At 41.2% G+C, this 16,628-nt stretch overlaps 1 protein-coding gene across 2 annotated transcripts in view; it reads right to left on the bottom strand.

Moving 5' to 3' along the window:
- Positions 1-441: 441 nt before the first annotated feature.
- BMPER (BMP binding endothelial regulator) overlaps positions 442-16,628 on the bottom strand; it is a 244,690-nt gene continuing 228,503 nt past the window's right edge. For both annotated transcript variants that reach the window (XM_038557315.1, XM_038557314.1), the window contains exons 14-15: positions 12,904-13,034; positions 442-2,171 (exon numbers count right to left, since the gene is read on the bottom strand). In XM_038557315.1, the coding sequence (XP_038413243.1) occupies positions 1,990-2,171; positions 12,904-13,034 (313 nt within the window). In that variant the 3' untranslated portion in view covers positions 442-1,989. The remainder of the gene's footprint in view (positions 2,172-12,903; positions 13,035-16,628) is intronic.

Below are 16,628 nucleotides of genomic sequence, written 5' to 3'. Positions count from 1 at the left end.
CATCCCTCTTTCATAAAGAGAAAACCCAGAGTGAACTAGAAAAGAATTTAAAGATAATCTAAAAAGGAACCAACCAGGAGTGGCCCACTGATTCACACCATCCCTCATTTCAGTACAGGAAGAAATACATGACATTATAAACATAAGAGTTTTGCAAACTCCAAGTGTCTCAGATTTCTGTGCAAGTGATCTCACCAGAAGCAGGGTGTCTAGTTTTCTTAATTCTTAACCCTGCCCATATGCTACCCCACCTCTTTGTGTTAAAGATAAGAAAAAGTGTGGCTCCAAGTGCCTAAACAGTGTGCACAGGGTCACAACCATACTTAGAACCCAAGTCCCCTAAAAAGTTCTCTTTCCAAATGTAGCACTAAAGCAATGACAGGGCTACCTCAGGTAAGGCCCACAGAAAACAATAACAATAACAAAAACTGCTCCAGCCAGTCAATATTATACTCTGGGCTTTATTCAGTTTACTCAAACAACTAGAGATGTCCCAATAAAGAATCCAAATTAATACTTCGGCTGTCATGAGTATGGGTAAAGGGAACACAAATGTCATAACAGGCAACGGCAATATACTGATTGTCAAAAATTTGGGGATTTGCTACTATTAATAGTACTCTTTATAAAAATCAAGTATTGTAGGTCTTATAAAATATATTTAAATAAAACTGTTATAAAACTGATGAACCCGAAAGTGATATGGCTTAGTTATGAAGTATAACACAGCACATCTTGAAAGAGAAAATCTGTTTTTTTTAAATATTAAGCCCTTTATTTACTACACTGTAGAACACAGTATTTTTAGACATCAGTGGGTTTTGTTTTGTTGACATTTTCATTTATTCAACTGAAAACAAAAGTCAGCAAGCTCACATGATGACCAGTAGTAAACTACTAGTAAATTAGAGCAAGTACAGAAACCAGTCTTTGTTTGGACTGATGTTAAATCAACCAGTCAGTAAAGGCTTTCTGTATAATAATTATGACATACTAACAGTCACCAAATAGCACTGGGCTAGGAATCCTCTAGAAATAATGATTTTCATTTTAAACATGGAATAGTCACACAATGTAGATGGCTAACATCAACCCATTATACTTGCCCATCCTAAATTGCTCTAAGATTTAGAGAAATGACTCTTTTTTTCACAGGTTGTGCAAAAGTTTCTCCAAATATCTGCTCATGCTCAATAAAACTAACATGTCACCCAAACATTCTTTAATCTCACTGTGATATATAAATGGACACATCCATCATACACACATGTATAATTAGGTGACTCAAGGAATATGCAAAGATGGCAAGAAACCATTCAATTCTTTGGTTATGCTCCACTGACAAATATATATTTCTTGGCAACTAGCCAATCAGTTTTGGAAACAATATTGGACCATGACCCAATAAAGTCTAACAACCTATCCCTTGCTTTCCATGCACCATTAGGGCCTGTCACCAATCACCAGCCATCTCTCTCAGGCATACATTCCTCTCTTTGGAAGCACAGGATGCCCCTAGATAACTTTGCCCTTCTCCAGAGAAACACATTTTCCACTCAACTGCAAGTCTTGATTCAAAGCTAAAATTAATACAGGCAGGCAATTTAGGTTTCTTAGAAAACTTCTTAAAAATGACAAATTTATGTGATGTTAAAGCCATCCAATATGTCTGCATGCTGCCTTATTAAATTACAAACACCTGGTTTATTTATACAATGTATCCAATGGCTTACAGATTAGGATCCTAGAAATAATACATGTCTTATAGCAAAAAATATACATATAATAATCCACCTATAGTTTATATAAATGATGAAATGTTTCTGAATATATCTATATATCTATATATGTACACATATATACTCTGTGTGTGTGTGTGTGTGTGTGTGTATTTGAAGAATCAGCACACAAATACTGCAGTCCTTCATTGGCTCTTCCACTTCAGTGTCAAGGACACCATGTTTCAAAGTCTTAGGAGCAGAACAAAGGTCACCGTTGAGGACAAAGGACTGGCTTGATGCACCTTCCCTTGTGAAGGACCAAGTTTGCTGGACAGTGGCAACCTGCAATGCATGGCTTATTGCATGGACCAATCTCATTCCAGTTGTCACAGGTCTTGGCACATCCTGGACCACAGGTATCGTACACAGCTCCGTGCTTGCACTGGGTGGCTGAAAAAAAGGAGACACAGGTGGGACGTGGAGAAATGGCCACGTCAATTCAACCTCAGCCCAATGCCATTCTGCAGGCTCCTGTCACCCACTGCACTGGCCCTTTCACAGCACAGATTCACGTTTGCATTTGAACAAAGGAATAACAAACATCTGACCTTCCTCAAATCACCTGCACCTGAACAAACAACATCAAAGATCCACCTGCTGGGCTAGTGAACTTCAAAATAAAATAAAATGTAAAGCTTTTCATTCCCAGAAAAGACAAACTATACATTAGTGAAGCTACCAGGAAGTCTGTGAGGTTATTTGGTCATTGAGAACAGTATGAAAAATCAACTCCAAGTGGTGCTTAAAGCTATCAGGTTGTGATGAATAGGAATATTTTGTGCAACCACATCAATATTCAAGTATACAGAATTACATATACAGAAAAAAAAACCCCTACCAAAGATACGTGATATATTTTAATCATAGTGATCAATCTGAGGCAAATTAGAGCAAGAGTGGGGTAAAACCAAGCAAGGAAAAATGAGATATGTGACTGGGGAGATGGAAATATGTGGCTGACTGGTCAGAGAATATAAAAGTAATGATCTAGCCAAATCATAACCAATTTTCTATCTTTGTTTACTTAGAGCTAAACTGATTCTGACAATATTCTGAGAGTTCCTGAAAATTTATGAATAGATTTATCAGAAAAAATACTGCCAACATTCTGGAAGTTTTATGACATACAAACGTTCCTATCTGACTTATTTCCAGTGACAGTCAAAGAGGCCATCCCTCATTCTCATGAGTAGGAATGCTGACACAAGAGGAATTTAGAAAAGGGACCTTCCATGAACACTAATAACAATCTGCCTTCATTTGACGTCACTCCAAACAAAATTAGTAACAATGGAAAATCATCAGTTTAGACACCTCTACTCGGTTATGTAGTTTGCAAAATAATACCTTGCAAAGAATTATATAATTGCAAACGTGAAAAAATGAACTGGCTTTCAAGCAAGTGCACCTTATGTTGAATCTTTCCAATTAGATATTTAGAGTTACCATGGAACATTCATGTTTGACCATATCTAACTTACAATAAGCTGATAACAACTGCAAAACTGAATTCTATGCAGGTTCCTCAAGCACCCATTACACTAATTAAAAACAAATGAGAAAAAGGTGTCCTGTGTAGAGTAGTCAAGTATCACTCACAAGCTCTTACATGTTACTAAAAAATGTGAACATATGTAACACAGAATTTTGAGAAACATCTGAGTAAAACCAATTTTCTAATATTTGGCTCTATAATTATCATTTTTCTATATGGACTCTAATTTCCATAATAAGTGTTGGCATTTTTAATCCTGTTCTAGTTGGTCAGACTGTTAAATAAAGTAGACTAACCATTACTAGCCACCTGTTTTGAACAAAGCCACTGTGTAAGATGCTTTGTTGGTAGAGATACATGGCATGATATAGCAATAGAGGGATGAGTTGCTGGTAGCTATTACCAGCCAATTATACTGAAACATCAAATGTAATCGTACTGGCTTTATGCCTGGCTTGCTATCACCTTTTTGAGGTGTCCTCTCAAAAGTAACTTTCTATCCAAAATGGCATCCCCACATTCTCTATTCCTTTTCCATATTTTTCTCCTTTGTACATAACACTATCATTTCTACATTTGTAACATGCTTATTCTCTGACTTCCCACACTAGAATATAAACTCGCTCAGAGCAGTTTTCACCTAGTCTACCACAATATTGCTAGCTCTTAGCACAATTTCTAGCACCTAAAGGGCATTGGGTTCAGAAGCCAGCAACGAATACTTGCTGAAAATCTGAATGAGTTCGAAGACAGATCTAACTACACCAGAGAGTAGATTGGATACTTTCCATTCTCCCCTCTAGATCCACTCTCTTCCTTTTTTTAACCTGTTCTATGCCTGTGCTCTGTGTTGACCGCCAAGGATATTTCAATGGGCTCCTTTTTGAATGGTGAATACCCATAGACAGTTGGAGGAAAGGAGGAGAGTGGGGCCAGGTACTTATTTACCTAGCCTTCTCCTTCTGGCATCACTGTGATCCACTGCACCCCTCCAGCAAATGTCACTGCTCCTAATGAGTAGGGCTTCATACTCTACAGAGCTCTCTGTGTCCCAAATTCTGATAGCCAACCCCTCCCTCGCCTCTTAGGCCAAGGAATGATGACAGCCTCTCTGTTATGAGCCAGGGTACGATGTAATGAAAAATATATATTTAGCCTTTGTCCCTAGTTTCTGGCACATGGAATCTCCTAATGTCCATGGAATCTCCAGAGTAGTAAGTGTCTTTTATGTGCCAATGACATGACTGGTGGTTAGGAAACCCTGGATAGCTTCAGGATGGGGGCTGGTCACCAGAAAGACCAAGGCAAGATTAGAGGGTTGGAACTTTCATCCCTGCCACCCAATCTTCAGGAAAGGGAGAGGGAGAGGGTATTGAGTTAATCACCAGTGGTGATGATTTCATTAATCATACGTGCATAATGAAACCTCCATAAAAACTCTTAAATGACTAACAACAAAGTTCAGAAAACTTCAGAGCTGATAAACATATCCAGGTACTGGGAGGGTGGTGTCCTTACTCCACTGGGACTGAAACTCCTGTGCCAGGACCCTTCTGTACTTTGCTGTATGTACCTCTTTGCGTCTGTTCATATGTATCATTTATACTCAATCAGTAATAGCAAATAAAGTGTTTTCCAAAGTTTAGTGAGACATTCTAGCAAATTGTCAAGTCTGAAAGGGGGTTTTAAGGGGGATCGCAGCCAAGGCAGACAGAAGTGAGGGTAACCTAGGGACCTAACACTTGCAAATGGCATCTGAAGTGTGGGCAGTCTTATGACACTGAGCCCTTAAGCCTGTGGAGTCTGATGCTAACTCTGTGTAGTTAGTGTCAGAATTGAATTGAATTGTAGGATACCCATTTGATTTCTGGAACTTTGGAGAATTGTTGGTATGAGAAAAACACCCATACATTTGGTGTCAAAATATCTTGAGTAAAAACAGTTAATTTCCAGGGCACTGGACTTTTCTTTATTTTCCTACACCTTATTTATTCCTTTTCAAGAAGTCCATCTATTAAACTTAATTAGTAAATTTGAGTGTGCCATTTGTTTTCTGGCTGGATCCCAAGTGAGATAGCCGATTAAGTAAAAAAAATTACTACTACTTGTTAATGCTACATTCCCTAACATTACTTCCACTGTGTAAATTCATGAAGTTGTTTTGGCTTTTCACAATTTAATTGTATTCCTTAGGCTACTAGGAACCTCCTCTAGCCAAGCCAATGCTCAGGCCTACCTTTTGTCATGATCTAGTGCCATTATCTAGCTTGCTGAGTGTTAACTAACATCTACCCCATCTTCCCCTATTCTAGACACTTCCCAACTTTTTCTCCCACCTCTCTTACCTGGATGAGCTATCCCTTGACTGAATACTCAGAGCACCTGCTGCCCACCTTGATTACTGCATTTACAACATGAAATTAGAACCATAATTGTTTCCTTGTGTTCTCTCTCTCTCCAACTAAATCTAGGCTACTAGAGGGAAAGACTATTTTGTTTATTTTCAGCAATAGTGTGCTGTTTAACATGTAGTAGGTAGTCAGAGGACCACTGAGTGATAGAATGCATGGATATGTGGATGAGAGAGTGAGTAGAGCGACATAACCCTTCCTTTAAATCTTGCTTGCTTTTCTGATAATCTTTTGGCTTTAGACAGATCCCTTCAAAGTTTTTTTTTTCTCTTTTCAGTGGCTAACAGAATACTCTATACATTGTTTTGCCTAATAATTTGAACACATCCTAGCTGAACACAATTCACACATAGTAACTATATCCATGTGTTATGTTTCTATATACCAATGGTATTCAAAACTGAAAATTAGTATCATCAGGGAACTTCCTGATGCCTGACATCCTACCCCACCACCACCACCAAAAAACAAAACAAAACAAAACAAAACAAAACAAACAAAAACAAAAACAAAAAAAAACCTTGCCCAGGTAATTTTCATATGCAGTCAGATCGAGAACTCATTCTATAAATAACTCTCACACTCATGCTTCAGTCACTGCAGAGACTCATGTCTTTTTTAGCAAATGAGAAAGCAACTATTTCCAAAGTGGAAGTAAGTGCACAATGGAAGCTCCTACTGTTTCCCATCATCTTCCACCTAAAACCCTACTGGAGCTTTTCTGCAGTCTCAGAGCAACCATCCTCCCTTGTTGATGGATTTAGGTCATCTACACAAGCACCCTTAACTTGTCTCCCTACTGCCTCTCCTCCACATCTCCACCCACTATTGATTTGCCATTCCTATTTTCTGACCCATCTCTTCCAGGAACTTGCTCTATTAGTTCTCCTTCTTTTTTTTTTTTTTAATTTTTATTTACTTATGATAGTCACTCACACACACACACACACAGAGAGAGAGAGAGAGAGAGAGGCAGAGACACAGGCAAAGGGAGAAGCAGGCTCCATGCACTGGGAGCCCGACGTGGGATTCGATCCCAGGTCTCCAGGATCGCACCCTGGGCCAAAGGCAGGCGCCAAACTGCTGCACCACCCAGGGATCCCTAGTTCTCCTTCTTATTGCACATTTATCTTCTTCTCTGTTGGCTCCATCTTCTAAATATTACAAACATTTCAGATCAACACTAATCCTTGATAAAAAAGATTCCTTAACATATCAGACTTATTTGCTTTTTCCTTTTACCTTTAAACCTCATAAAAGAGTTTACAGTCATTTTATCCAATTCCTCTGCAATTAATTGACATCAGTGACTTTGTCTTTCTCCCCTACCACTTTACTGAAGCAGTTCTCACCAAAATTTTTGGAAATGACTATATCCACTGATACATTGGTAATCCCCATTCTCCCATAACCTCTCCACAAAATATTTGGCCTTGTTGTCCACTTTATCTTATGACCCTGAACTCCCCAGTTTCTTCTGCTAACACCTTGAGGACACCTTCTCTCTTGGACTTCTTTGCCTACTCTCCTGGCATTAAATGTTTGAGTGACCTCCAAGACTCTTCCCCTTACACTGCCTTGTCTTCTCTCTCTCTCTCAATTATATAGTGTCATCTCCAATTTATAGTTCTGATTCTCTTCCCAATCTCAATATTTCCCAAATCTTAATTCAAATGGCACCTTCTCCATGTAGCTTCCTGGATCTCCCCCAGAACATCCTTCTTCTCCCTCTGCAACCCACAGTTATTTGTTTGTTTTAATCCTCAGTCCTAGTGCAGCTGTAGTTCTTAATCAGAGATGCTTTTAAGAGTCCCTTGAAGATCTTTTAAAAGATATTATTCCTCAGCCCCATTCCCTAAAGATCTTTGCTCCGACTCTACTACAGTGGGACCCAAGTAGCTATAGTTTTTTAAAAGTTCCAGGGGTGCTTGTCATTGGTAACCATGGTTGAAAAGAGTGAACTGCTGAGGCCCTGGCTCCTGTGGGCAGAGAGTCCTTGTCTACCATGACCCAAGGTTCTGGCACAGGGCCAAGCACAGAGGAGCAGCTTAATAAATGTTAGTGCCTGTTGGATGATGATTTAATCTTAATGATGCTCAATCCATCATCTCATTTCCCAGTGTGGATTACATTTGGCTGGCCTTGAGTTCATTTTCCACTCAGCTGCTTCCAGAAAGCCTCTTTGAACTCACTTTACCCTCCAGATACTTTGCTTCCCTTTAAACCTTGCAAAGACCCATTGTAGTATGAAAACTCCATAGAATCTCCTCTTTCCCATCCATGTTCTCTCCTTTCCCCACATTCTCTCGGACATGAAAGACATGTCTCTTCTACCCTCTGAGCTCTCAATTCTTCCTTCTAGCTCTACCACTTAACTTATGGATGCTCTGCTGTGTCATTTCACCTTTGACTAATTGAATACTGATTACTTCCCTCACAATCTATAGCTAGAAAGTAGAACATAGAAAATGTGGAACTACTAGAAAAGAAAAAAGGGATCTTTTCTCATTGAACAAAAGCACTTCCATTTTAATTCAAATTAATAAACCTCTCCCATGTGTCTCCCACGTGGTAGGCATTCTCTTAGGCCAGAGAATCAAATGTGAATAAGATATCATCTCTGATCTCCAGTTACAGGAACCTGGCATACAACCAAACAGGTGAAGGTGACATGTAAACAGATTCTTAATTATATGCAAGAGGTACCATATTAGATCATGAGAGCAAAGTACCATGGAGGAGGAAGAGGGAGACATCATAGCAAGTCCTAGTCAGAGCCAAGTGACAACATCAGTGATAAGACACAAATGAATAGAAATACATAACAAATACTTGAATAAATTCATTGATACTTATATAAATATACAGATAAATATATATTCACTTTCAAATATGTTTTTCCACAATGTTCTTGTTGGTCTGTTTGCATAATGATTAACAACAGAGGCTGTAAGGCAAAATTGACCTCGGTTTTCATTCCCAACGTACTCATTTTCTAGCTCTGTGACTTGCAGCACATCACTTAAATATTCTACACCTCAATGTCCTTATCAGTAAAATGTGGGTAATAGAATGTTACCACATAGACTACGATGCAGATTTAACAAGATAAAATGTCATAAAAGTGCTAGTGTAGACCTTGGGGCAAAGGAAGTGCTTAGAAAATAGTGAATATTAATATAAATGGTCATTATTAAACTTTTATCATAGACCTTCATGATGGCCCTTTGCATAGTGTATTGTATTCAGTAATTCACATGCTAAACCTGAGTTCCATCAGCTCTTTCTGCCACAGGAGGTGGGCATATACTTAGTGCTGGTAGTCATGGTCCTGCTAAAATCCACCTGCTTTGGAAATGTCACTCGCTCATTCAGAGTTGCCTGCCTGGCTGGCTTCTTCTCTGTTCAACTTCCAAGCTTTTTATGCTGGAAAATTTCTCTTCTCTATATTAAGTGGCCTTAAGTGCTGTCATAAGTCGAAAGATCTGGGAGCTAAAAATAAGTAAAGAGTATTCTTACGGTCTTCACCATTCCGATCATTTGGAAATGTATCTACTGAAAGATGCTGCATGTCGCTGTAAATTTATTTTTCATGTACCAACCGTCAATCTGCGGAAGCTCATCGTGTGTGTGTGTGTGTGTGTGTTTGTGTGTGTGTGTAAAGTTTCCCCTGCAACTGCACAGAGTAATACTTCACTCAGATGGCTCCATTAATTTTAAGTGGTAAATGGAACCTTTCAAGGGCCATATTCCTTGTCCATTAGAAAAGAAATTTTAGCTCCTAAGATTCAGTCCCTGAAATCGGGATGCTGAGGGAAATACGTAGTCCTCAAATGCAGTGTGTGCACTCAGATGATGCTAAATATAGCTCGGGGCCAGGAAGAGGGTATTCATATGCTGTGTATCTAACATGAGCCTTACCACAACACCACCACAGCTAATAAAGTTTATAAGGTTCTGCAAAGCTCTAAATCACAGAGGATGGATGGATGGAGCTTGCCTCCATAGATCTTATCCATTTTCTGGTAGATTCAAGGGAAGGGGGACTCAAAGTAGATAAAGAGAACTAGGAGTATTCAAGATGTACAGAAAAGACCGGTCCCTCAAAAACATCACCTTTACTATGCTACCCCACACTGGTGCATTAGGTGAGAGGTAAGCCATTCCGTCTTACTTTGTAGGAGCCTTAGCCACACCTTACAAATGAGATAAAGTGAAGGACTTCATAAAAATCTACTTTTTGCTCCCTTTCCTGCTTCATTTTTTAAAAAGATTTTATTTATGTATTTGAGACAGAGAGCACACAAGCAGGGGCAGGAGGGGCAGAGGGAGAGAGAGAAGGGGAAGCTGATTCCCCGCTGAGCAGGGAACCCTTAGATCATGACCTGAGCCAAAGGCAGATGCTTCACCAGCTGAACAACTCAGTGCTCCTGTTTTCCTGCTTCTATTCTTGCTAGGACCTGAACCCTCACCCTACATGTCTTAAGTAAGTACTCCTTGTAAGAGATGAGGAGGTAATGATTTCTTTGGAGTCTTCCAGCACAATAGATAATATCTAAGGAATGACGGGGCGAGGTCATCATGTGCATATTCCAGACCACTAGCACTAGACATCTGGAGGATGCCAAGACATCCTGGCTCCAGGAAATAAGTGACTTATGACAGATACCTAGACCATGTCCTCATTCTGACCAGTTCCTATATGCCTGAGGGGACAAGGGCACCAGACAATTGTCAGTAAAGACTCCAGACCCCGCGCAAAGATGAGACTCATTCTCCAATTCCTTTCCGAGTCTCCCAGATGGTCTGTATCTGCTCATTCTATGTCTTTAATAAACTCTGCTCTCACTTCCTGCTGGCTCATGTTTGCTTTCCATCCTGCGTGAAGCCAAGGACCTTCTTGGTTGATGCTGCAGGACCCCCTCCGGTCTGCTGGCATTACTATGTTATTTTTATCAAATCAATACTCCCTTGAGAAAGGTGGCATTGATAGAGAGGCACTCTTGCTGTGGAAAGTAAACTCAGATACAAAGATCAGACTTGGGTTTGCAGAGGACAGAGCAAATTCCAAAAGAAAAGTCAGAAGGAAATAAAAGGGCTTGGTGCTTTTCAAGGACACAGACTAGTGATCTTATTGAGGGGCAGCTTGGAGAAGTTATAGTAACCCCAAAAAACCTGTCATCCTACTCCCTAAAAGCCACTCAAATAGGCATAAAAACGAATTCAGTGGTTTCAACTCTGGCTGCAGCTCAGAATCACCTGAGCAGTTTGTCTGTTTGTTTATGATTTTATTTGTTTATTTGAGAGAGAGAGAGTGAGAAAGACAACGTGTTGTGGGGGTGAGTAAAGAAGAGAATCTCAAGCAGATTCCATGCCGAGTATGGAGCCTGATGCGAGGCTCAGTCCCAGGACCCTGAGATCATAACCTGAGCCAAAACCAAGTCAGATGCTTAACAGACTGCACCACCCAGGCGCCCTGCACCTGAAAAGTTTTAAAAGCTACACAAGACCAGTTAAAGCAGGATATCTTGGCAGGGGGCCCAGGCATAGGTTTCTGGTTCATTTTTAAACTCCTTAGTGATTCCAGTGTTCAACCAGATTCAGACCCACTGGTCAAAGTAAACAAGACAGCCATGCACTGAACACACAGCTTTAATGCCATTCTTCTTGACCCCTCGTCCCACCAGATGACCACTCGTGCCCCCCACTAATACGGGCACTCTAGAGTTAGCAGTGCCATGAACTGCTGCTTTCCTAATATGAGAGCTAAGGTTATTAGGATCAGCGTAGAATTAGGGCAAACTCCAGTCTCTTCATTCCAGGCAAATCTGGTCCTTTTCAGAAAAATGTCTGCCAACCCTTGAAGTAAGTGATACTCAGTCATCTCATCTTCAAATCTAAATAGCAGCAGCTGTTTTTATGAGTTGGACACTTCCAGATGTTTCATATATATATGTACACACATACATATATATAACATACTTATCACTCTGTGTAATAGATATTATTGCAAAATTCCAAAATAAAGCAGGAATCTTCTTCTTTCCCCATACACTCACTGCCTCCATCTTAATCCAAGCCACCACTGTTTGCCACTACTGCAACAGCCTCCTGCCTGGTCACCTGCTTTCGATCTTGCCCCAGCCCATCTATTCTCTCCACAGTAGACTGGACACAGGGTAATCTTTGGAAAGCAGAAAGAGGCTTGCTTAAAGCCCAGCAGTGGCTCCCACTCCTCTTAGAATAAAGGCTACCCATTTTCCCAAGACCTCAAAAGCCCTGCATTATCCAGCTCCTGCTTCTACTCCACCCTCATTTTATGGCCCTCTTTCCCTTGCCCACCAGTTCAAGAGCATGCTATCTTAGTCCTACTTTATGGCCATCAAATATGTTTCTTCTGCAGAGAATGCTTGCCCTGACTCCCTTCAACCCTTTAAGACTCAGCTGAAATATCACAGCCACAGAGAAGCTTTCTCTCATCTCCACCTAAGTAGCCATTTGTTTTCTATTGCTTTGCCTTATTTGTTTCCTTCATCACAACGTACTTAGCAAGCATTTGTTGTAGAGTTACTATTTTTGTCTGGTTCTCCTTTTGGAAAGTCGGCACCTCTCTTAGAGTCACCAGAGTACCCACTGTGCTCAGCACAATGCCCAGCACTTAGCCACTTGGCAAGAAATATTTCTTGACTCAACAAAGAAGTCCATTTTACGGATATCCAATAAGCTAATTAACTTGCCTGAGATCAAAGAGCTATTAACAAGGTATATAGAAATCTATCTCTCTGAGGCAAATGAACATTCTGCAAGGGTTTAACAATCTTTCTCTTTCAAAAAAAAATCACACTTATCCTGAAGACCTTAAATGACTGTAATCATCATGAATCTTCTTTGCCCCACACATAACCTAAGCCACAGCTGTGATTGTCCATGTGCTAAGTACATCCAGCTGGTAGCTTGAGGTTGGGAAGATTTTGCAACAGTGGAAATCCTTAAATTGTTCAAATGTGCTTGTCACAAAGAATTTCTCTTAAGTGCTTTCTATCCTGCCTAGTGGGAAGCCCTTGTGTTTTATCAAGTTGCAATCCAGTTGAACTATTAATGGAATTTCCCCTTGGCCAAGGGGGGATGTGACGATTCACATCAGCAAGTCTCTTCTATTGTAATTTTAGGAGTTGTAGTGAACTTCTGATGGATGGATCCACCAGGAATTTCTCACCTGCACAGTTCTGCTGAGGCTCCCAGTGGACACTGATGCCCTCTCTCTGGCAGGCCCGAGTATATGCCAGAAATGATTCGCAGTAACAGTTTTTATGGACTGGACATTCACACATGTCTGTCACGCAGGACCTAAGGAACCCAACAGAAAGAAATAAACATGTAAAAATATCAAATTATTACACATGCTAAATGTGACTTGCAGAAAGGGGTGGGTGGGTAGATGGCAAACCTTGAATGGCCATTAAAGTTTGCTATATTAAGTTGGAAATCTAAAAATGGCATAAAATTCCTGTATGAAACCCTACTAGATATCTCTGAACAATGTGATCTTAAGTTCCCTTTCTTCTAGAGAAGGACTATCCAATAGAACTTTCTGTAATGATGGAAATGTTCTACAACCTCCACCGTCCAAAGCAGTCTCCACTACCCATATCTGGCTATTGAGCACTTGAAATACATCTAGTGTGTGTGAGGAACCATTTTTTTAATTTCATTTTAATTAACTTAGATGCAAATAATCAATATACCCAGCGGTTACCATGTTGGAAAGGTAGTTCTTGGGCTATAGTCACCATTCAAGGTGCTGCCATTTTGTGAACAGCTCTGATACAAGAATCATAGTTTCTACCAAAATGTGACCAAAATAGTGGCCAACGTAATGAAAGTATAAAATCCCAGGGCTTTCTGAAGACATACAATTAAAATTCACTTTTCTAGTAGCTTAGAATTTTAGTTTTTTGAGAAACAGTGAACCTCATTCTTTAGAATGTGGGGTGACAAATTATAAATAAAGCAAAACATTCAGACTCCTAATTAGACTGAAAAATAAAGAAGATTGAGCCAAGGTCTTCATTGCTTAAGTTTAAATACAGAAATGATGGGTCAGGACACAAGGAGAACTGAAACGGGCTTAAATGTAAACTAACAAATTTTCAAGCACGTTGACCTCAAAGACACAGTAATGACCTTACACTGGCATGCCATATTGCCACTGACAAAGTGCTTCCACAGGCAGTCTGTCACTGAGCACTAAATAGGACAAAGCACCGTCCCTATTTTATAAATAAAGAGGTCATTTCACAAATGAATAGATGGGCCCAAAGTCACATTAAAAAGTGGCAAAGAGTGAATTAAATTACATCCCCCCAGATGCATGCTCTTCCTGTTATGCCATAGGCTTGTCTTCCTTTTCTTCTTCCAGCAAGCTCACTCCCTAATAGTTTTGGACTTAACATTTATGCAAGAGGCCCTCAAGATTAAGAACGTGAAACTACTCTTATTTTTTTTTTCACACCCTTGTTCAGCAACACCTCTTCCTTACAGAATCTAATCAAGGCTGAAAGCAAAAAACAAAGAATACTAATATTCAAGATTATGAACAGCACAGATGATCTTGAAAAGTGACCAGGATGTGATAATCCACTGTGAATATGTCAGCACTTTCTCTTGGCGTGGGATGTGTGTACACATCTGATTACAGAGAGTGGACAGCTAGCTCTGTGTAAAGGCTGATGCACCACCTGCTTTGAACAGGAATTAAATGCAGAAACCATATTAAAGAATCAATAGACTCCCCGTGTACCCGCAAAGTTATTACAGCCCAATCCTCAAGAACACAGCCTTGGAAATATAAACTAACAGGGACAAAAGAGCAATAGAACTGAAACCTAACAAGCCTCCTCTGTGTCATCAAGTGAGAAATTATCTGATGACTGATACTTAAGACAGAAAATTATTTGATGACTGATACGGGACAGAAAAATGGATCTATCTCCTCTCTGTAATAATAAAGACTGTATTTCTTTTTTAAAAAATATTTTGTTTATTTTAGAAATAGAGAGAGGGACAGTGGGGTGGGGAGGAACAGAGGGAGATGGAGAAGCAGACTCCGCATTGAGTCCAGAGCACGAGTGGGGCTCCATCCCAGGACCCTGAGTTCCCGACCTGAGCCCAAATCAAGAGCCCCTCAACTGACTGAGCCCCCCAGGCACCCCAAGACTGCACTTCTTCATACCTCCCCGCACTTTGCATTACAGAAATCTTATGAAATCATGCTCACCAGCTAACCCTTTCCAGTACCAAACACCAGGCTGTGTCTAATTCCGTGCAGAGCCCCCAGGCTTTGGAGAAAAGGCAGGGAAAGGCTGTTCTTAAAAGGGCCTGGAGGTATCTAGGAGGAACACCCTTCAAGACCACTGCCTTGGCGGTTTTGATTTCCACTTCAGACCAACCTTTACCCTGTACACTCCCACTCAGACTTCACAGCAAAGTCTGTGACCTCACCTCCATGGGGCTCCCCTGGGGGACTGCAGTGTCCCCCCTTCCTGGCCCACACAGGTGCCACTGCCTGGGCCCTGATGCACTGTGTGGGGAGGAGGCGGGCTCCACATGAGGACACCAGGCCTTCGGGCCAAAGACCGTCTCTTGCGACGCTGTGAAACTGCGTGGACAGCAAACAGAAGGCGATGGGCGTGGGTGAGTCCTTGGGGAATGTTTGCTTTCTCTCCCCTTCCTTGCTGCTGGCCCTCTTAGGAAGCTATGTACACGATTCAAAATAAACTGTGATCGGCTAAATCCAATTCACCGAGACTGGGGCGGGGGGGGGGGGGCGGGGGAGAAAAGGCCGTGAGCTCACGGTGAACGTGTAAGCTCACATTTAACAGCCACTGCGTTTGCACGCTCCACCTCCACGACAGTCCCCTGGACGCACAGGCCACAGCCAGCAGCGTAGCTGCCCTTTACAACGAAGGAAGATCCGGGCTCCTTCTAGCTGCCCTTTACAACGAAGGAAGATCGGGGCTCATTCTATTACTTGGCACTCACGAGGAACAACACTGGAGGAAAAGCCATTTGTCAAAGCCACCCTCCTCCTCCGCTTGAAGTATTTCGCATATATTTAGAGGCTTGAGAGATGTGTTTGGCCACAGAAGTTAAAACTACAAGATGTCTTTATTCCCCCCTTGTCAAGTTGATGATTTTTACACAAAATCGGACCCAGGGTTTGTGAGAGAATGAGGAAAGAGAGGGTCCCTCCTCTGTTTGGCAGAGTGCACAAATGTTAGTTCTTACGTTGGGCATTTTGCCACCGTCAGCTTTGCTGTGGCCTATCTCACACAGCAATGGGGTGGGAGGCAGGTCTTAATTACTAGCCCACTTGGGACACCCAGAGGGCTCTGAGGTTGAGGGTCTGCCTTCAGCTCAGGGTGTGATCCCGGGGTCCTGGGGTCGAGTCCCTCATCGGGCTCCCTGCATGGAGCCTACTTCTCCCTCTGCCTGTGTCTCTGCCTTTCCCTCTGTGTCTCTCACGAATATATAAATAAAACCTTAAAAAAAAATGACTGACCCACTTAACTTTTGGGGAATTGGAGCTTGGAGGCGGTAGGTTGCTCAAGGTCATGTGGCCGACTGCAGATCTGAACTGCAAAACCAGACTATAATTCAGGTCTTTCATCTCAACACCCATACGAATAATAACGACTGCATCAGAAGAGCTTTCTAGGGAGCAACTGGGCAGTGCTTATAAATAACCCTAAGGAAGCTTCTTTCTTTGGCAGGGAAATTTCACACCCAAGAAAATAGGGATGCATGTGGATGGAAGACTCTACGTGCAGGGTTTTCATCACAATGTTACTTAAAATGAAAAAGAAGGCAGAGGGATAACCTGAATTGCCTAGAACAAGGGCCTAGTGAGCTACAGCTAGGTGACCTTTATGTCCTGCAGAC

Source organism: Canis lupus, chromosome 14, assembly GCF_011100685.1.
Source record: "Canis lupus familiaris isolate Mischka breed German Shepherd chromosome 14, alternate assembly UU_Cfam_GSD_1.0, whole genome shotgun sequence".
Taxonomy (NCBI): Eukaryota; Metazoa; Chordata; class Mammalia; order Carnivora; family Canidae; genus Canis; species Canis lupus.
This window is presented reverse-complemented; position numbering and strand designations above follow the sequence as displayed.